The sequence below is a fragment of the Sinocyclocheilus anshuiensis genome, unplaced genomic scaffold, assembly GCF_001515605.1.
Source record: "Sinocyclocheilus anshuiensis isolate Anshui unplaced genomic scaffold, SAMN03320099.WGS_v1.1 scaffold221, whole genome shotgun sequence".
In the NCBI taxonomy this organism is placed as follows: domain Eukaryota; kingdom Metazoa; phylum Chordata; class Actinopteri; order Cypriniformes; family Cyprinidae; genus Sinocyclocheilus; species Sinocyclocheilus anshuiensis.
The window spans coordinates 247,447-270,712 of record NW_015539820.1 but is presented as its reverse complement, the minus strand read 5'-3'; the positions used below and the strand labels follow the sequence as shown (position 1 = coordinate 270,712).

The 23,266-nt window shown below is 35.9% G+C and overlaps 1 protein-coding gene across 1 annotated transcript in view; it reads right to left on the bottom strand.

Moving 5' to 3' along the window:
- Window positions 1–23,266, bottom strand: part of LOC107684024 (ATP-binding cassette sub-family G member 1) — a 26,140-nt gene extending 2,874 nt beyond the window's left edge. The window contains exons 1-13 of the mRNA XM_016480148.1: window positions 23,001–23,266; window positions 21,074–21,317; window positions 9,425–9,542; window positions 8,211–8,343; window positions 5,513–5,563; window positions 4,695–4,840; window positions 3,753–3,876; window positions 3,540–3,654; window positions 2,603–2,751; window positions 2,216–2,317; window positions 1,384–1,552; window positions 1,166–1,266; window positions 415–573 (exon numbers count right to left, since the gene is read on the bottom strand). Of these exons, the coding sequence (XP_016335634.1) occupies window positions 415–573; window positions 1,166–1,266; window positions 1,384–1,552; window positions 2,216–2,317; window positions 2,603–2,751; window positions 3,540–3,654; window positions 3,753–3,876; window positions 4,695–4,840; window positions 5,513–5,563; window positions 8,211–8,343; window positions 9,425–9,542; window positions 21,074–21,317; window positions 23,001–23,063 (1,674 nt within the window). The 5' untranslated portion in view covers window positions 23,064–23,266. The remainder of the gene's footprint in view (window positions 1–414; window positions 574–1,165; window positions 1,267–1,383; window positions 1,553–2,215; window positions 2,318–2,602; window positions 2,752–3,539; window positions 3,655–3,752; window positions 3,877–4,694; window positions 4,841–5,512; window positions 5,564–8,210; window positions 8,344–9,424; window positions 9,543–21,073; window positions 21,318–23,000) is intronic.

Below are 23,266 nucleotides of genomic sequence, written 5' to 3'. Positions count from 1 at the left end.
TTTGGTCTTGGCGGAATAGATCTGCTAAGCTGCTGCTGCTGCGGCAGAGCAAGTACAGAGACTTACTACTGCCAATACATCCACAATATGCTGCTGTGAGCATGTAAGAAATACTGCTGCTGCACATATAACATACATGAAATAACCCCCATATACCATACATGAATCACCTCGTAGCAGATCTATACAGGTGAAGCTGGGGAAAGTGGAGGGTTTCTGAAGTGCGCTGCAAAACTACTACAGCAAACAAAAGCCAGGTATTTGAATATTAAGCAGTAAGCTCATTGGCTACCGATACAGGAGAGAACCAATCAGCTGCCATGTGACAATGATGTCGCCAGCTCAGATTGAGCTAGACCTATCGGACTGCGCCATCTAGAGTTTCATGCCAGAACTCTGTATTGGGGTATTTACTTGTAATGACGTGGATGCTGCTCCTATCAACAGTCCCAGTGACTGTGCAACCAGTGACGTGAGTGTCCCTAAAGCCAGGAAAAGTATGAAACGAACTGCATCTGAAGGTTGAGATGTCATCCAGTACACTATACTGCAGTAGGCCACTGGGAACACAATCTGTGAGGAAGAAAAGATAGCTCAGATTTATCCTTTTCTGAAAGTATTTTGAAGTATCTGTTTTAGAGAGAAGACTGACAATCTGAATATCCGTCCATAACATTCAATGTGTTGCGAATTTGATTAGTGACCTTGGAATTTATTACTTCATACGTTGTTTTAATTCTTGAATTCATGATTAATAATAATAATAAACATATTTTTGTAAACTTTTCTTTTTTTTCAGGCTGAGAAGAAAAATCAATTTTTCCACCTAATTGGAGAATTTTTCTGATTGGAGGACATTTCTGATTTCTGACCAAAGGCTGCTTATGTAATGTTGCAGCAGGATTTGTCTAAATTGGGCGAACAGTGATTTGACCTGAAAAGCAAATCTGCTTCGAGCTCCAATAACATGGTTATGCCATAACCATCTTAGTGTTCCCCCTTTTCTGATTTTGTTCTATTTTTAACCTGTTATGTTTCTGTACTCTGAGGAAACCCTGCTGTAAATCTTATTCTTATCCACTTTGTGAATCATCTTGTTGAGCACAACAACCAAGCATGCAACTTTTCAGGAGGAAACCACACGTTTTCTTTTGTTCCATGTTACCTGAAACGGGACGTCCGCCATTGTTTTGGCCAAGTAGTATGCCTTTAGGCTGTACCAGTAATTTAGATGTTCTCTCAGAAAGACGCCCATCTCAAGAGGAACTAGAATAACAATCAGAAGGAACAGATGATCAAGGATAGCATGTTATCATCAAGTTAGCGAAAGTGTTCATCATAAAGAATATAATGGACATTTGTTCACAAATTTTACAGACTCACAGGTGAGGACGGTGGGCATCAAAGCTGCGAACATGAGGAACAACATTGAGAAGAACAGGAACCCGGAATTGCTAAGGACCTTCTTGGCCTCGTTGCCGATGCCCAGGTATAAAAGACCAATTAGAATTCCAATCCCAAGATGAGACATGATGCGCAAATGTGTCAACACCTAAATGAAGAGAAATCATGTTCAAATCAAACCTATGGTCCTTCTGTTTTCACTTATATTCCCACTTTCATGTGTCAGTCAGCACTGAATGGCTTCTGAATTGCAACTTAGTTACTGAATTTGAAAATAATACGAATTTAGGGAGCAAACAGGATGCATTTCTTTTCATTCTAATTTGAATTTGAGTGGAATTTAAATATAATGAAAATCTGCTATAAAATGCTGTATGTGCTAGTGTGTACTTTCTAATATGTAAGTTCAGTTGACGTTTCAATATATCGTAATCATTTATAAAAAAAAAAATATATATATATATAACTTTTTAATATTCATGCACACAATATGAGGTATTTCCAAAAACACTGGATTATATAAATGTTACATTTATGCATTTGTATTCCATTTATGCATAATTAATTATATTTAATATTTTTACTCACCATGGTGGAACACTAGACATATATATATATATATAATATCTTTGAACAAATCCATTTAAATCCATGACCTCACTACTAATATTAAAAAGTAATTATGATCATTCTATTACTATATGATAAGCTTAACGTCTGTTTTTATTGCATAACATCTGATGATCTTTATGGCATATTTGGCTTTGCTGTGTGTTACTAAACTTCCCCACAAGGTGGCAGTGCTGCTTACCGAATCTCTCATGATGCTGAGAAAAGTTCTCTTGAAAAGGATGCAAAACTGAGTCAGGCAGCTGGCAGAAAAACTATGGCAACCCTCTGAAGATGGAGAGTCCTAAAGAAAACAGGTTCAATTACATTTATTGACTGTCAGAAAAAAAGGAACACCTTTGTAGTAATACAGTATGTAATCATAAGGTAGTAATATGTAATCTTTTGGTACTTTTATGAAATGTTTAGGGGTAAAGAAGGTACAAAGGTACTGCCCCAGTGACGAGCTGTTGTATCCATAAAGGTACAATTTTTGCACTTTTTTTTCTAAAAAAATAAAAGTGTTGTATAGAGATTCTGCAGATCTCATATGACATGTTACATAAAGACTTTATGTATTTCTACATACCTCATCAGAAGGTCTGTGCCACAGGAAGGGATTATGGACCCCATTACCATTCATTTCACTTTTGTAGTCTTTCTCACACTTGCACTCCTGAACGGCCTTCACCAGCCGAGCCGTCTGGTCACCATATTCACCAGAGGCCACCTCCATTACTGAAGAAATGAATAAAAACACTCTCAGAGTAGCTCAAAAAGACACCTGTACTGAGAATATAGATGTGTATTATTTTCACTCTCTCTATTACTCTCACTATATTATTAATTTATGTATAGATAGCGTACAAAAATAACATTTTGCATTTGTCAGTGGTGTGTGAACTGGTGAAACTTGCAGCACAGCTGTTTTTAAACGCTGATAATAAATAAGCAATGTTACTTGAGCAGCAAATCAGCATATTAGAATGATTTCTGAAAGATCATGCTGATGCTGCAAATATTCAAGGGAACAACAGTAAATAATACTAATAATAAATTATTTCAGTGATTTCCAATTTGATTTTCTTCAACTTTTGAAAGCAAAACTCCTGCAATTCCTGAAAGTTTTTTTCTTTTTCTTTTTTATTAGCAATTTGTGTGTGTGTGTGTGTACCTACTTAACCATATTTTGGGTTAAGTAATTTGTAATTTTACAAATTATTTGTACCCAAAAGTGAGCTAAACCTGACAAAATCTTTTTTTTTTTTTACAAATGAGGACGTCTCCCTTTGGGGACGTCCTCATTTGTAAAACTGGTATAAAAATAAAGTAAACAAAGTTTTTTTTTAAATTGTAAAAATGCAGAAAGTTTCCTGTAAGGGGTAGGGTTAGGGGTAGGGTTGGTGTAGGGCAATAGAAAATACAGTATGTACAGTATAAAAACCATTACGTGTTAGTGTGTGTGTGTGTGTGTGTGTGTTGTGTTAATGTTGGACCGCAGTGTACTGAGAGCATTATTTTCTCACTGAAGTCTGCGGGGTTGTGATAGGTGGGACAGTTGAGTCCCAGTTCTCTGAGATATGGGATTAAGCTCGATACTTTTCCTCTGTAAATACACTGGCCTTGACTGAGGACATACAGCTGGAAAAAAACCACCAAGAATGAGGTGTAGGAGACAGCATTTCACATAACAGCATGTATTTAAAAATATTCAAATATAAATGTAAAATCGTGATCACCTTATTGAAGAGTTCAAACACTTTAGCACTGGGCTGGTGAATTGTGCATATGACAGTTCGACCACCCTGAGCAAGAGCCTTCATCAGAGACACCACCTGGAAGCAGGATGAACTGTCCAGCCCACTTCAGAGAGAAAAAAACCACAGAGAAAAACAGAGAAAATTATATTATATTATTTGTAGTATATAACAATATTGCATTATTACTATGGTGCTGCTCAAGTGTGTTTATCAGTGGGCCAGACAAGGTTAAAGAGATGAGATTAGATTGTAATCTTGACCTCTCTCTATCAAGGCCATATTAATTATCACAGATGACAGAGACACTGCTGGATAAAGTGGAAGACTAAGTGTCTATCTTAAAGGACAGGATGAGGCTGTAGCCTTCAAAACACCATAACATCACTGCACATGCTGCACACAAGCTTCTGATAGGATGCTCAGCTAATGTATTCCTTTGAGGCATGAATGTGCCCTATTTAACTCTGTGACATCATATTAACGATGACGGTACTGCTCTTATGCAACCTATAGAAGCTAGCCAAAGCCACATGTTTGAATTTAGTTTGCCGCTCTCCAGAGAATCAGAGAATCGTTTTTGTTCTTAGCAGGCAATCCCAGAGAGGAATGAAGAGCTTAACAGAGCCCATAGAGACCAGGTCTCAACTGTCCAACAGTATCCCAACTGGGCAAAGCCTGTAAGTGAATATGCAATTAAACTGCATTCACACATTACAAGGATGTAACAGAGAAACCTCATGGGCAAGAGATATATTTGGATAAGGAACGTCACTTATAGTCCGCCTCATAGCCATGCATTTCATAATGCTCACGTGCAAAGTTGTAAATAAACCAAAGATTACGATTACAAAATTCACTAGCAGTTTCTGAGTGAAAACTGTAAATCCTACACCATTTGTCTTAAGTATGGAGGAGGCTCACCTTGTGGGCTCATCAAAGAACATGACGGGTGGGTTGTTGACAAGCTCCAGAGCGATGGCCAAACGCTTCCTCTGACCCCCAGACAGGTTGGATGTGCGTGTTTTGGCACATTCTAACAAACCGAGAGCGGTCAGGATTTCACGAACCTACAACAACAGCACGTATGCATCATTATGCACTGGAATAAGGACAGCACGTGCACATAGATATCTACAACTACCGTTCAAATGTTTGTGGTTGGTACAATTTTTTAGCTTTTTTTTTGAGAAAAATGTCTCTCATGATATTGAAGGCTGCATTTATTTGATTAAAAAAAACAGAAATATGTAAACAAATGTGAAATATTATTAGTATTTAAAATAACTGTTTTCTATTTCAATGCATTTTAAAATGTAATTTATTCCTGTGATGCGAAGCTGAATTTTACTCCAGTCTTCAGTGTCACAAACATTATCATTGTCAGTGTTGAAAAGAGTTGTGCTGCTTAACATTTTTGTGGAAACCATGATAATTCAGAAGAACATAATTTATTTGAAACTGAATTTTGACAATGTACTAGTAGTCCTTATTGTCACTTTAGATCAGTATAATGCATAATGTATTATTTTCTTAAAAAAAAAAAAAAAAAGAAGAAAAAAAAAGAACATTCTGACCCCAAATGTTTGAGCGGTGGTGTACTTGTTTACTGTGATTTCAATAATTAGGACATGCAGGTCAAGTGATGTTTAAAGCACCCACGGCTGATCTTTACCAAAAGTCCCAAAGATTAGGCCGTTCATACATAACTGGTTGGGAAACTTCACACGCCTCTCACTTACCATTTCACGTCTGCCTTCATCCTTTTCCTGGAGTTTGAGATTAGCTGATACCTGAGCAGGGAGAGTGAGCGATTTAGATCATGATGAGCATCAGCGGTACAACTAAAGCTAACAGAGGGATTTGCATGAACTCAACAACACAACAACAACTGCAATTACATGAGAGATATTCCTGTGAAACTAGCAGTGAAAACTGATTACATGTTTTCTGTTTGTGTATGTTATATTTACCATGAGGTTATGTGCATGGTATTAATGTGTTTTTCTTGGCTACATATAAAGCTTATACACAAGCTATATGCAACAAGGGCTCCAAAGCAAATTATTTTAAGCACCTTGGGTGATTTGTACTTTACTACTGAAAGTGAATACTCATACTTTTAAACAATAACATTAGCCCATTTCACACAGCAACACCAGTAAATTACCGTAAAATTACCAGAATGACTTTACCGGTATATTCAAAAAATGTGCCGTTTACACAGGCAACGGCATTCCGTCTTTTTTCCGGTAAGGCACCATTCACACATCGGTTTCAAATTACCGGTAAATTCTGTGACATCATTAAATGAAAATGACCTCTTAATGGCTGAGCCTCCCAGTGTTGTGTTTGTAAACATGCAGGGGTATATGAAGTCAGTGTTGATGCTGATGTTTTCATTTTTGTGTCAAACGTTCACATTAATGCAGCTGCTTTTGGCCCGGTGACATTGTATTAGACGACTTCAAACCGAACTACACAGCGCGGAGTAAATGAGTCATCTGTCAGAATGTTATGGTTGAATTTTGAATTTCAATGGCTCTGGATTGGCCCAGAGTAGACGTCTTATGCCACTTTGTTCTGAACTCGTATGTTCTCATACCGGTAATCTTCATTCTGCGTACACACAGCATCATTCCAGCAATTTACTGGTAATGTTACAACTTCTCATACCGGTAAATTGCCGGAACGAATTTACCGGATTTTTTAAAAAGGGCCTGTTCACGGATGATCTCTTAATGGTAATTTACGGTAATTTTCCAGTAAAGTCTGTATGTGTGAAATGGGCTATTTGCAAGGGAAAAAAGTTTACTTACAATTTTTTTAACCTAAAGGTCCTTACACACTGAATCCAAAATTTTCGGACGTTAAAAAATAAATACGACCTCATGTTGTGTCAATCATGTAGACACAGTGTAACATTGGTTTTGCTTTTTCACAGAACTAATCGTTGCCTGGGTTGCATACGTATGTGTGGGGCGGAGCTATCAAAATAGGGGCGAGACCCTTTTGGGGTAGGGGCGTGTTTGTTTTGGTGATTTCAAATGTCAACATTGGCTACCAGAAATCGCTTACCCCACCTTTAAGCCCTTGGTTCTCTTTGTTCAGTGTCTGATCTTATCAGCGTTATACATTACCGCGGGAAGTAGGGGTGCTGAGGGTGCTGCAGCACCCCTGGCATGTAGCCCAAGAAAAAATGGGGGGGGCTGGGGGTGCGGTGTTAAAAATAAATAAATGAACATTTTGTAACAAAAAATAAATAAAACTTTCATTAAAATTAATAGAAAAAAGAAGCCTAAGCCTACAATGACAATAAGCAACAGTAAAACATGAATTAAGTTGAATCGAATTGATTGTGAAAGTCGTTTCAACTTAAACTGACTTAGGAAGTCGTTTGTTGCCATAACTTTTTGATCATATTATTACCTGTAACATGTCTGTGCCGTACCCAAATCAAGAATTAACGACCATTTCTACAGCCATTGCAAAGATACAGCAGAGAAAGATCGAGAGCGTCTATTTACCTCAGAAGCAACCAATCTCGCATTCTCGCATCTGCAGCGCTTATTTTGATCTTTAACGTTAGATCTTTCCTATTCTTGGAACAAAATTACTGCTTAAGGTTGATTCAGTATTACTCTTAATGAAAAAAAACCACACACAACATCAGCAATACTACAATGATAATATTAAACATACAACTTTTATTAACAGAACGAATAAGCCATACCCGCATTGTAACAAATAAATAAAAGGATTTTGGATTTTCCCCTTACTTCAAACGAATGCTTAGTTTGGCTCATTATTATTATTATTATTATTATTATTAATATTAATAATAAAAAAGGCTATACAATAAAACAGCTACAATGACAAATTCACCTAAAATAAACTTTGAACTTATATTAACAATATGAATAAGGGAAATATGTTTTACCCGCATTGTAACACAAATAAATAAACGGTCTTTGGATTTCCCCTTTCATTAAAACGATCGTAGTTTGTTCATTATTAGCCTATTAATTAAAACACATCAGCCATAAAATAGTACAATGGCAAATTCGCATAGGCCTATATTAAACATCTTACTTTTATTAACCAAATGAATAAGACGGATATAGCCTACTTGCTTTGTAACCCAAATAAATAAGGCATTTTCCCTCTTTTAAAACAAATGCTATAGTTTGTGGTTATTTATTCATTTTTATTTTTTTAATGAAAACACAGCAACAATAAAGACAAACTCGCTTATATTAAACCACCCAATACGTTCCCGCGGCTATGGCGTTATATGTGGTTGAGTTTTTTTCCCCCCTGTTCCTGTTGGATTTACTTATTAAAAGACTGTTTCCTGGATACTCTATCGTCGTGTGCTTCATTAGCCACTGTTGTGTGTCACTAATGCAGCTCAGTGATAACATTTCAGCAGACACGCACCATCATGGCTTCCTGTACGGTGAGGTGTGGCAGTAACATGTCGTCCTGCATGATGTAGCAGGACACTTTCCTGAAAGATCGCAGATCTCTGGGCTGCCCGTTAATCAGGATCTCCCCCTTCATGCCTGTTTCCCTGTGTGACAAAGCACATGTTCAGATATACTGTCCTTCGAAACATTATCAGATTTATGACCACTGTTTCCTGATAAATGATATCCCACACATTTCAAGTAACTGCAGTATTCAATTACATTCAACACTATATCCTTATACATATACTAAAATGCATTTAAAATACATTTATTTTATGCTAAGTATCCTATAAATATATTTACATATTTATTTACGGTTACTCTTTATTTTAAGGTGTCCTTGTTACAGTGTAAGTACTGAGTAATAATAATTAACTACATTAAGGTTTGGCTTAGGGTTACTTGCTTATGTACGTAATAAAAATACCCTGTAATTGTACTTTTGGTATACTTAAAGCCCGCTAAATTGGAACAACTAATTTTGTGCTTAATGCAATTTAATTGTGCAGAAGTAGTGCTGAAGTCCAACTAAAGATAGAAGATTTGATTGTGCTAAAGTGGAACTATTGCAAGTATACTTTAGATACACTTTACAAATCTTGCATTTAAAGATCTTTATTATTCAAAGATCATACAATCCTCATCAATAGTGACAATAAAACACATTTTAGCTTTAATATTAAGAAATGTGCTTTGTGCACAAGTAGTACTCCAAATAAAGTTTAATTATAATTTTTATATCAGTAAGTCTCGAGCGATACGTCAGTAAATATGTTAATAGATTTTAATTCTACTTAGTATGAAATAAATGTATTTTAAATATGACTTTTTTTACTAGATAGAAGGCACTACTAGAAGCATCATATTAAAAGTAACCGCTAAATCTTTCAGATTGCTTCAGGCATTCTTCATTTGTAAACTGCTTTGCATAAAAGTGTCCACAAAACGAATACATTTAAATAAATAATGAAAAGCTTCCAGGAGATGAGACAAAAGGAAGCAAAATGTACGATGGCTGTGCTGGATATGTAGAGTACATAACTGTTTAGTGATTGGTGGCAAATTCGTACAGTTGTGATTACAGATGGATCTTCATACAAACTTCACACCAATTCACCAAAATGTAAAATAGTTAGTGCCACATGAATCATGTTAGATGCAGTATTTTATGGTCATACTAACCTATAACCTGCTAGAATGTTCATTAAGGTAGACTTCCCGGCCCCTGAGGGTCCCATGATGGCCACCAAAGCACCGCTGGTGAAGTTCCCAGAGATCCCTTTCAGAAGGGTCTTGTAACCTGACACAAGGTGGAACAGAAAAAGAAGTGCCCCTGTGAGAAACCTTCCACAGTCTGGACAATAAGCACAATGAACAACCTGAGCCGTCCTGCACAATTGTATAATGTACCTCATTCAAATTCTCCTGCTTACATAATGGTCGTCTGTGATTGGAGGTGAAAAGGGGTATTTATTTGTTCACCACTGGGTTTCTGAAATTTTCCAGGTGAGTGAACCTGTTTGCGTATCTTTAGATAAACCCTGTTCTTACCTCTAACTGACCTTTTTGCTTCTAACTTTCAAAGAATAAACAGCTGATGCTATAACGCTTTCTCCAATATCCATCAATTTTCTTTTGTCAAGATGTATAATGCATTCTTCACCATCTTACAGCAGCTTTGTGTGCAGATTTGTAAGCAACTGAACAGTTTTAGGTTCCTGATTAATGTACACTAGACTCAAAGAGTATTTGCCACTTAAGGTCTACTTAAAATATATGAATTTTATTAGCCCATTGGTTCAATTTTGTTGCATCAGACTACACGATGACTGAAAAGCAGGATATGTCGTCACATTATATTGCTTTGTCACAATGGGAAAAAATGACCTTTTGACACAAATATAATATACAAAATCATTCATGAAACTGAAATGTGGTAACTTTTCCCAACAAAAAAAATAAATGTGACAACTTGAGATGTTTCAAAACAATATGCAACATTTTGCTGGAAGACAAGCATTTGGATAAATGCAACTTCAAATTTGAAAGTTTCTGACCTATAGCAAAATACCTTTCCAAGCAAGTCAGTACAACCACTGTCCATCTTGAAAATGCACTCAACAGCTATATTCCATCAAGCAAGTACACGTTCTATTAAACCGTATAGGAAAATACCTCAATCTAAAAACAAAACTGCCTGCCAAACTCACATTTTAATTTCAAATCAGCAATAAAGCTAAAAATGTAGAGTAAATGCTGAGTGCAACTTTTAACAGCAGATGCACTGACGCTGAGAGCAAGAACTGTTGTAAAGACCAGGCATTGACTTCGCCGATTGGTGACTGGCTTTTTAATTTGGAAGTCAAAACTTAACTACTGCAACTGCCATATTGAGTGTTCCAATTTCCCACTTAATTATAGGTAACTTTAAAGCACATTTTCAATGTTTTAATAATCTTCTGTCATGCTTTAAAGAAGTACACTTATTTTGATGTGTTGTCTAACATACATCTAAAGTTAATCTATTTTAAGCATACTGTACAGAAATGGCATAATAACAATTATATTTAAATACATGACACACAAGTTTTAACAGAATAGACATTTGAGTAAATTTTAGTTTACTGTAAATGTTTGTCATCCCATTTAGCAGCACACTCCAACCATATTTAAAAACACAATAAGAGTAATTATGCAAATACATATAAAGAGGCACTTAAGTCCTACTTAAGTGGGTCAACAGAAATATACAGAGTTCTGGCATGAAACTCTAGATGGCGCAGCCCGATAGGTCTTGCTCAATCTGTTCTGGCGACATCATTGTCACATGGCAGCTGATTGGTTCTCTCCTGTATCGGTAGCCAATGAGCTCGCTGCTCAATATTCAAATACCTGGCTTTTGTTTGCTGAAGCAGTTGGCAGCGCACTTCAGAAACCCACCACTTTCCCCAGCTCCACCTGTATAGATCTGCTACGAGGTGATTCATGTATGCTATATGGGGGTTATTTCATGTATGTTATATGTGCAGCAGCAGTATTTCTTACATGCTCACAGCAGCATGTTGTGGATGTATTGGCAGTAGCAAGTCTCAGTACTTACTCTGCTGCCGCAGCAGCAGCGTAGCAGATCTATTCCGCCAAGACTAAACACATTAACATTGTCATGTACATTACCATGCCAATCCCTCCGAAAGCTGTCATGACAGAACTATAGTTCAGCTCATTCCAATTAGCATGTAAATTATAATACATTTTCAAATGAACATGCGATTAAGTGTCCAAAAACACTACTCAAGTATATTTTTTTAAAGTACTCTTTTTAAAAGAATATGCTAAAATAGCTATTTTTTTCACAGGGTTATATGGCCTCTCTTGTTCAGTATATAAGGTGCTATAGGACAGTTTGGAAATGATAGCAGTATAGCACTATTAACTTTGCCCTCAATAAACTCCTAATTTGCTGCTTATTGATAGTAGGCAAGATACTGTAGGTAAGCGACTAGTTAATAGTAAATAGTGTTCCCTAATCTAAAGTGCTAACATGATAACTCATGCTTTTATGCAGCAAAAAGTGGACATCAACAGGATGAACGATTATAACCTGTTATTTATCCCGTAGCTGAAGCTGAGATGCTAATCCATTTGATAGCAGTGGCTGCCAGCTTAATTGGATTGTACTTACAATCCGTCAGAGCAATACACAAATACCTCTGACCTTCCCCGTCCTCTTTTAGTGCAGGATCCCAGAGCTTCTCCCTCTGATTGTGCAATATAGTAACCCCAAAATACAGAAAGGTGCATCACACTGTTTCTGAAGTGGTGCAGTCTCTAGGTGAAGCCAACTGGTTAGCAAATATCGGCAGGATGATTTTGCTTAGTGCACCTGATGTGCAGCATGTGACAGAAGAGAAAGCTATTCCTGGCCATGAGGAACGCCGAGGTTACTTTGAGTCATGATCAAGTGTGCAAGAAATCGAAGTACTATAGAACACCATGCTGTGGTACTACATTTTGGTTTCTTTTGCACCACCACAGTAGGGTAAAAAAAAAAACAATTCTCTGTTACTCTTATACTCATGTTGAACTGGCTTAAATCAGATGAGGCATACGTTATGCTCCTTAACAACATTCAAATCGCTTGGCAAACACAAATTTGTCCCCTGGGGTTAAATGTAAGTTTGACCAGTAGTCAAATGAAGCGCCTACACACTTTCACATCCTACACAACCAAATCACCAGCAATGTACTTAACATTCATGTTGATTTTACATAGAGCTTTCCAACACTGCATGATTATGGCAGCAAAGGTTGAGATATAGTTGACCTTCATTATGATTTCAGCTGCTAGAAGCACCTCCTCACAGACTGGGCTCATATCTTCACTTTTTCTAATGTAGAGCCCGTATTTATTATTGTATCTAATGCATGACAGCTATCCCTCAGTAACTTTTAGCTTTATATGACTTTGTCTTTTCCATTTATCCATTTTTAACATAACAGCAAGAGCAGCCTTTTTAACTTGAATGTGCAAAGCTTCTTCTTTCTTGCATTGCCACAAAGAAACAATCTGTTGTGCTGCTTGATGTTGCAAACTGGTATTTGTTTTCATACTATTTTCGTTTATCATAGTAATAAACACACTGGATTGTAGTACAAATAGTTTTACAGTTTAGTGCAATTATCTGAAAGCTGGCACACATCACGAACAGCAAAGTAAAAAATGTATAAAAACACCATATCAAAATAAAACACACATGCCACAGAACCAGGGGTCCGTTTCAATAAAGAGGTTCAACCAACTCTGAGTTTAAACTTGAACTCTGAGTTGACTAAAACACAAATAAAGTGTAAGTGTTCCTGAGGCTCAGTGGTAGAGCATTGCGTTAGCAGCACAAAAGGTCGTGGGTTCAATTCCTGACTGAAAAAGCAATATGACTCACCAATTTTCTGTGTTGCGCCACGGACCACCGCTCATAGTTTTCCACTAAATCGCAATCATACCAGTCATGTTGCTACTGTACATATTGACTTCACCCCAGGCTACAGGATTGGGTATTGTACATTTTTCAGTAATACATTTATCTTTTTATGCCTTGAATAAAGTCTATGCTTCATATGAATACCTTAAACTTGAAAATGTAAGCACAGAATGATGTGTATGGTGTGTGGGTTGCTTCTCATGCAACCAGCTTGTCAATGCTGAATCGCGCCTAGATGTCTTGGCTACAATTTATCGTATAGTTATTTACAGTAACTCCTTATCTATTTGTTACAGTCCAGGTTCAGTGCCTCCTTACCTACTTGTTACAGCTCGGTGAGGAAAGCTTCGGGTGGGGTTTGGGTGGGAAAGAGCTTGGGTACCTCATTCACTGCTTCATTTCTATACCGATCAAATGTGCAATTCAAAACAACATTGCTTCCATGCCAATGTTACAGGCAGCTATTTTGGTCTTTCTGACCTATGAAGGAGATCTCATTGGGTAATTGAGCCATCAAGCTATTAGTCCTCCCTGGCACACATCACTTTCTCCCAAGCAGCTACTACAACATGAGGGATCAGTCGAGGTAAAAATACCAGAGGAGGAGGAGAGGGACCACAGAGTTCACTTTGCTCTTTTACATGCTTCAGTAGGCTGGACATAGACATTATTTTCTGTGACATTTTCACCCATACAGGAGGTTACTCAAGGCTGTGCGAGGTTCTTTAAGGGCTTTTAAATGCTATTAAAAGCTCGACCCACACAAACACCGTGGAAAATTTTGTTTTTAGGCATGCCAAAGTACACAGCATAAGAGTTTTAAATTTCAACATACTGTATATATACTAATGTATTTTAAAAGAAAATACTTAGATGTAAAATGAACGTGTCTTTAAACACTAAATTGCATGCCAATCGCAGTAAAATGAAAATGTATTATAACTTAAAATTACATTAAATGCAATTAGCTGAACTTGGACCGAAGTCTTTGATATATGGCTAAACTTTACTGTGAATGTACTGACAAGCATTTATGGTAAACTAAATTATTCTTTAATGGCATTTCTAATGAAAAGTTTGTATCATTTAAATATATTTGTGATTACACATTTTTACATATTTGCAATGATCAGTGTTGGGGAAAGTTACTTTTAAATGTATTTCATTACAATATTGCATTACTCCTTAAAAATAAATAATATACATACACTTAATGGGATCAAATACTTATTTGTAATTTAACATTAAATTTTTGTAGATTTGTGTCATATTCTGAATTTGCATTTCACTGTTTTTATTCATCTTGAGGAATACTGAATCTGTTTTTGTGCAGGAGAGATGAGTAAATGCATGTTCACATTTAAACATCATGTTAAAACAGCACACACAACGCCTCAGAACTTCTGATTTTCTCTCAACATGGGGACAGGAGAGCTGTCAGTCAATAAATGGTAAAACAAAATAACTGCCGTTACTTATTTAAAAAATTTAATCAGATATTTTTCATGTAAATTAAAAAGTAATGTGTTACTTTAGTAGTTACCTGAAAAAGTAATCCGATTACGTAACTCGCATTACTTGTAATGCGTTACCCCCAACACTGTAAATGATGATTGCAATTTAATACATTTAAAATACACATAACTTAATAATTAATAATACACAAAACTTAATAATTTCATACATTTAAAATACACATAAAACAAACTTTAAATGCAATACTGAATGCATAGTAAAGTTAAAATTAAAATCAATGACCTTCTTTCTAAGTTCTAATATTTGAAGTACACTACAAGAGCACATTCAATAACAATTAAGTGCACTTCTTTTATTCACAAGGGTATATAGGACACTTCGTGTTTGAGTAATGAAGAAAAAATGTAACTCTGTGCTGACCAAATGCCTGTCAAATAGCCATGAAGTTGTGGTCACATGACTTTGACAGAAGGGTTGTGAGAACTTTTTTCAGGTCACAGAAACAACACCTTAAACAGATTGATCACTCCTGCAGATTGCACTATTAAATATTTATGACACAATCATTGGCAATGAATCCATAAAGTGAGTGCTCAAATTATAACAACACTTTCGAGGAGACCCAATATTTGGAAGAAATTAGGTCTTAGAAACTTAATAGCAACATCTAGATATAGTGATCAAGATATTTAAACAATAAGATATTCACGGTTATGTCTAATTTAAATTTTGATGTTCGGGGTCACGCATCTAAACTTGGAAAATAGCAGCATACATCATGTTGCAGAACAGGTACAATAAAGGAAATAATAAATGAGCTCACCTGAATGTCACTGCATGTCGACCCTTCCCGGGTATTGTGCATTGGCCTCCAGGGGTATAGTATCATTATAATGCAATATATATAATGTATAAACTTACAGATAAAATGTAAATTATTACAAATTTAAAAAATGTTTGTATGAAACAGTTAAATAGAATAGAATAGAATAGAATAGAATAGAATAGAGAATAGTTTTTAATAAAGTGCCAATTTTTCACTTTAGAAGTTGGGGACATGTGATGTGTATAATGATGAAGACAGGAAAATGCACTGTCACAGGAATAATCCATTAATGATGGAAAAATGAAGTAATTCCTAAAGTGAACAATCTACATCCAAGACATTCTGACACGTTACCTAGCGACAGAGCAACAGAGCTTATCTCCTCCACAAGCATTGCTCATTAGCAGCCTTATTTACACAAGTGCACAGCTGATGGTTTCATCCTGTTCCAGTGCGCCCTCAGCTCTGAGCAGAGGTTACTGGAGTTTATTGACCGATGGTAACCGGCTGTGAGAGCGGAGCTGGGCTGCTGGCAGTGCCTTTGCTCATTCTCTCTTTCCTCTTAAGTATGGATTACAAAGATTTGTTAGACAGCTCAGGCCCGGTTTCTATTGCAGTCAAGTGATAATAAACAAGCCTAAGTTGCCCATCACTCTCTATAGCTTTTTGGTGAAACAAAGCTGTTGATAGCATGTCAGATAGAATACTTTTTTGTGCAAAGAAAACAAAAATAACAACTTTATTCCACATGTTCGTCTCTACTGCGTCACTTGTGGACGCGCGTTCACGACAGTACCATGTCGTGCGTGAGCGTGTGGCGGCGCCGGCGCTGACCCAGATCCAGCGTGATGACGCCACCACACGCTCGTGTCATGGTACTGACGTGAACGCGTGTCCACAAGTGACGCAGTAGAGACGAAAATGTGGAATAAAGTCGTTATTTTTGTTTTCTTTGCGCAAAAAAGTATTCTCGTAGCTTCGTAACTTTACAGTTGAACCACTGATGTCACACGGACTACTTTGTCGATCATCTTGGTACTTTTCTGGACCTTGAACGTGGTAGTTACCTTGCTGTCGATGGGAGGGTCAGAGAGCCCTCAGATTTCATCAAAAAATATCTTAAATTGTGTTCCGAACGGGTTTGGAACAACACGAGGGTGAGTAATTAATGACAGAATTTTCATTTTTGGGTGAACTAACCCTTTAAAGTCATCATGAAAACAAAATTAGTCCTATATATGTATTTTCCTAATGCATTTCCTACGAATGATGCCTCTGTGAACATTATTCCACAGAAAAAGGTACTATGTTTAGAACAGCATATTACTAATACTATTATTTCTGCAGTATGGAGTACGTATATGTGTCAATTTCCTGTATGCATTAAATATCTGATTTTGCTACTATATTTGCCATAATGTGCAGTGCACAGCAAAGCACGCTGCATGGAATATTTGTTTACGGCAATGAATGCTCTCGACCCGACTTTTCATTTCCAGTGTCTCAAATAAACTGAAAGTAATATCAGCCACGTCTTTTTCTGAACTCATTCAAAAATCGAAAACGCAAATTAGTTTTAATTTCCGAGATGATAACTGAATGCCATTTGTGGAATAATACATGAACATGAAGTCATGTGACAAACCTAATAAGTCCATGTAAAAACAATGTAGAATACAACTGTGAAATGTTTATTGTCGCACAGTTCTTAGTTTATAGTATGTAGGACACAGTATATTGTTTAGGCTACTACTCAATTCCAGGACTATGGCTTTCTCAAAATATTTCACCACAAGGGAATTTACTTTTATTGTCTTAAAATAAGTTTACTACAGAATGTACTGATAAGCATTTATGGTAAATTAAAATATACTTCACTCTAAAAATGCTGGGCTGGTTCAACCCAACTTTGGGTCAAATATGGACAAACCTAGCTGTTGGGTTGAATTTTTACATTCATTTTTTTAACCCAAAAGTTGGGTTAGTCCATATTTGACCCAAAGTTGGGTTGAAACAGTGTATATGTAGTCTTGTATGTCATGTATTACATGCATTCAAATATATTTGCAATTACACATTTGAAATGATAAACTTGAAATTTATTATAATCAAGTACTTTATCAGCCAGTCCCGTAGCATGTTAGTCAACACATCACAATAAGTGACCCTATTTTGATGTGATTATTGTGATTATTTTGACATTATAACAAAATGCACTTTTTTTTTTTTAAATGCACTTAAATGTGTTAAAACAGTAATTAAAGTGCACTCCCTTTAAGTATGCTTAAGTGGCCTTTTATTTGAATAATATTATACTACCTGCAAGAACAGTTTATATATATATATTTTTTTTATTTTTTTTTAATCTTCTTTTTGGAGAAGGACAAAAAAGCTGATGGCAATCTAAGAGGATTGAACCTAAGTTGATGAGTGAGCCACCAGAACGATGAGCCAGTTGGCTATGGGACCTGGACTTATGTATATTTCATGACACGAAGCGACACTGGAGTGTGGCACTGGAGTTTCATTGAAACTTGCTTCTGTACTTCAGGCAAAAGTTTCCACATTTCAAACTGTAACTATTCACAATGCAGTACAATTTGAATGACAAGTTCAAACTGACTTCAAGAGGAATAATTGAACCAGAAATGAAAAATTTTCTCTCATGTCATACACAACCTGCACACTATTATGTATACGGATATTTCCAAGGAAAATTATAATTTATGGAGGCCACTATAAAAGCGCCATATGATGACAAAATAAATGTTTTTATTATTCTTTAATTCGTGTCTGAGAAGTTTTCGTCCGAAATTTTCGCACGTTGAAAAATAAATACGACCTCACGTTGTGTTAATCACGTTTACACACTGCCTCCGAAACTTTTGTCCTTCATAAAAAAATCGAACCAGGTTCGATTTTCTGCGTTTTCGCATCCGTAGCAAGCATTTTGATAGGAACGGATGACGAATACGAAAAAAACGGAAAAACGCATACGAAAATTTCGGACTCAGTGTCCAAGGACCTTAAGCATGAAATACATGAATTAATTAATTCATTCATTCATTTAGTTATTTATGGCATAGAGCCACAAAATGGAAAATTTCAGAGACCAATAGTTCAATAAATAAAACAAATCTATATTTTCATTAATTATATTAATTACATTTATTAGAAACAAATCTAAAAAATGTAATAATAATAATAAAAGGTGTTCACATCAACAAAAATAAAATAAAAATTCTACTGAAAATAAAGCTCTAAAAATATATTTACCAAACAGTGCAACATTTCAACCAGTCAGGTCTTCATCTGGCACAACGATGAAATTCAATTTATTAAACATTTGTTTTATTTTGCTTCCTAAAGACTAGTCAGAAATCCTTAGATTTATCTGGAAGTTTGCATTCATTCATTCATTCAGTTAGTTATTTTTAATTATTTTTATATGTTTATATTTATTTATTTATGCATGCCTATCAGGATAAACACCTTTCTATGTGTGATAAGAATAAAAAAACTAAGTGCTAAACACTAACCGCTATTCATTGTTTTTATCAGAAGGCCTAGGTCACACTGAGCAGTGAATAAACACATCCAAAATAGCTATAGGGGAAGATGACAAAATGTAGTAAACACACCAAATTGCGCATCTTGAAGGATGAAGACAGCCCATCTCTGGAGCTGAACTCTGCCCTCTGCTCAGGCTTGATTTACTGCCAGTGACAAAGCTGCTGCTGCTGCTGAACATTTGCTTTGTCCAAGAAACTTAAAATCAATTTACAATCCAGGTGGTGAGTCTAATGAAGACATCACTGCCCGTCAGTAAAACCCTGCTCCTTAAGGTAAAAGTAAGAAGAGCAAAGCAGACAGCTGGGCTGTTATGTCAGCCTCAGTGCTTAATTAATGAATTCCCTTCTGAGTTATGCATGGAGGCATTTCAGGATAACATCCATCGAAAAGGACACTTTTGGAGCACTCTTGGAGAAATGCATACTCTCTATATCACTGCCAAGCTGTATACAAAACAAACCATTCCCACTGAAATCAATCCAATTCCCAGAATATTTACAACAGAAAACAACAAATCCCCTAAAAATGAATTCAATTAAAATGTATAGCAAGATGCTTGATTAGTGCAGACATTTCCCTTAAAATCCATTTGTAGTGTGCTTTTAAAATACATTTTCTAGACATACATTTGCAGTATGCATATTTGTTTAAAGAAAGCACACTAAATAACTGTTAAGTTTGGAAATACAATTCTTAAAAACATATTATTTACTTAGGTGTGAACAGAATGTGATGTTTTTGGACACTCAATTGCATGTTAATTGCAAATAAATGACAATGTATTATAGTTTCAGTTTAATTCATATGCTACTACCTGCACTTTAGCGTGCTTTTTTTGACCTAAGTACATATTTATATGTATTTTTGGTTAGACTTTATTTTAAGGTGTCTTGTTACAGTGTAATTATACATTTAAGTACTGAGTAATATTAATTAACTACATGTACTTACTATATGGTTAGGATTAGGCTTATGGTTACTTGCATGTAATTATGCATAATTTATAACTGTTATTATAATAGTAAGTACATGCAACGTGTAACAAGGACACCTTAAAATAAAGTGTTACCGTATGTTTTTTTTTAAATATAATTAAAAGTGTACTGCTGAATATACTGACAATCATTCATAGTAAACTAAAAAATACTTTAATGTCATTCTATTGAAACTTGTATGTATGTAACATCTGTAAAGATACAGTTTCAATTCAGTAAATTTGATTTAATATTAACTTTAAATGTCCTATTTAAATTTGCCGATTAATCGGCACCGATAGTTGATTGCTGGAACTATCGGTTATCGACAAAAATCCATGCCGATAGTTTTCCGGGTTGCGTCCATTGCTGGAGCGGCTGAGAAGGGTCTGCTGTCATTACACAGTGCGAGAGCGGCCTCTAGTGGTTGAAATCACTGACAGCACGTGCTATTTGTTCAGACACGTGAAACTGCACGCTGAACAGAGCGGGAAACTTCAGACGCGGATTTAAATGCAGCCGACAGAAAATCCTGCCGGGCCACAGAGCGCCATTCACATAGTTTTCCTTTAAATTACATTCTATTGGTCCCGAATCGTTGTTAATGTAATCGGTATCGGCCAGTGTGGTCCAACCTAGCTATCGGTATCGGCAAAATCCACTATCGGTCGACCTCTACTACAAAGCGCAACTTAATTGTGCTTAAAGTGTACATAAGTGTGTTAAGAAACAGTCATGAAAGTGTGCTCTTGTAATGTACACTTAAGTGGCCTTTCATTTCATTAATATTATGTGCAGTATGTTTTTTTTTTTTTTCATTTTTAAAACTTGAATTACATTAAAAGTGCACATTTAGCACTATTAAGTGCACTACTTATTCACGAGGGTCTCTCTGAACTCATTTGAATTCTGTAGTAAAACCTGAATAGTAATTCTTTACTTTTATGATATTTTCATTCAAATTACATTTGCAGTGCTTCAATGATTGAAGGTGACACCTTACCTTTTTTTCTCCACCACGGTCCTTCAGGAACCGAGTACGAGAGATCTTTGAATTCGATGTTGACTGCGGGTCTGCGGGGGAGATAGGAAAAGTGCTGGGCCTCGGTCAGAGTGTTCTCTACTTTCTTCAGGTGTCTGTGTAACAGCGGCGTCTGCTGACTGCCGATGTGACCGGACATCAGTTCATCAATGGACACGCACACGGTTCTGGGGTCTAGCATGAGATCGGGAGGTCCATTTGTATTCTGAGGGAGGACAGACGGAGCGCTTTATGTAACACACTGCAAGCCAGAGGGAAAAGACCTGAGGAGTTTGTACTGAGGACAACAAACTCTCTGCTTTGACATCAACGATTTGTATCACAAGTCACACTGAAAAAGTGTACAGTAAAGAAGAAGATTCAAATGACACCACAAAAAAAGATGACTACTGAATACTGAGATAAATATTCGCAGATATTATAAAATAGCATGCTATTAAAGGTTTGGATTTTTTTTTCATTTATTTTTTAAGAAGTACAGTAAAACAGTAATATTGTTAAATATTATAACAATTCAAAATAATAGTGATTGATTGATTGATTGAACCTGTGATAGTTTTTTCATGATTCTTTGAATTTAACAAAAAACAAAAGTTAAAAAATAACAGCATTTATACAAAATATCTTTACTAAAACTATTTACTATCACAAAACAAAAATAATAAGAAGAAGAAAATGGCTGATGAAAATACAAGAATAAATAGAAAACCATTACTTAAAATAGTAATAATATTTCACAATATTAGTGTTTTTGATTAAATACTTAACTCTTACTTAAGACTTAGCTCTAGGTGGGACTTACATGTCAAACTTTAAATAAAACTAAACTAAACTAAACTAAACTAAATAAATGCAGGCTTGATGAGCATGAGACTTCTGTATTAAAAAAATTAAAAGTAAAAAATCTCACTGATCCCAAACTTTTAAACAGCAGTGTATATAATAACATACTATTTTATATCTATAAACTATAAATTATTCATCTCATTATATCACCGTAAGCACAGTGGTTTAACCACGGTATTTCTTGGCCATACCATATCTGTGGTGTACAACAATATTTCCATGGTATATTATTTTGAAGTACATTACCATCAAATGACCATGTTATTGCTCTCTAATAACATCACTGTAACATGATGGTACAAGACAGTATTTTTGTAACAGAACTCCATGCAGCAATTTAACCTGTAAATGCGCTTGATTGTTTAATAAAATGCACATTAGGGTTGCAAATTTGAGGACGGTATAGTAGCCTATATTAATAGTTCATCAGTGAAACGCATGCTAAATTTAAAGAGAGACGACCTAATCCGTCTCCCTCTGGCCACAGAAGGCAGATGAGGTTACTATCGGACAAAGCTTATTCTAAGCTCTGGGAAAACAGTACTGCCCAAATGTCAGTTTAATGTGTTTTTCATATTAAAAATGGATGATGTAATATAAAAGGATATTAAAATCCACATCATCATCATCAGTGTTGGGGAAAGTTACTTTTAAAATACTTTACTAGTTACTTAAAAAAAGTAATCTGATTACGTAACTTGCGTTACTTGTAATGCGTTACCCCCAACACTGATCATCATCATCACATATGAAATTGTAATCATTTATTCCATTTGAGCAAATTTAGTCCTGGCATTTCATTTTGAAGGGAAATATTTATTTTGCAAACTAAGGATTGTGCATTTGCAATAAGTCGTGTAGTCTATGACAACAGGAAAGTACATTGATATATAAAGTCGTCAGTGAGTGAGGGTTAGCATTTGAAATACACACATCACTGAAGCATGTTTTAAATATTGAACATTTATATTCAGCTCATATTTAACAAATATTAAATCTGATTATAAAAAAAAAATACAAACAAGCTAAAACATAAGCTTACCATTATGATGGAGTTGGTCACTGTAGTATTGTTGACTGAAAAGGCTGCCATAAGACATGCCATTCCTGTAAAACGTGCTGCGACAAACCAGTGAGATGTAGCATTTGTTTGGTCCTGGGCTCCCCTCGCCTGCCTCTGTTATTGTTTACACGCGAGCTACCTGCGCGCGGGGTTTAGAGGGTGACGTCACAGCAGCGGAGGACGTGTACGATACACACGCGACGAAACCAAACGCAACGCACCGCCGCGTTTTAAAAAGCTGAACT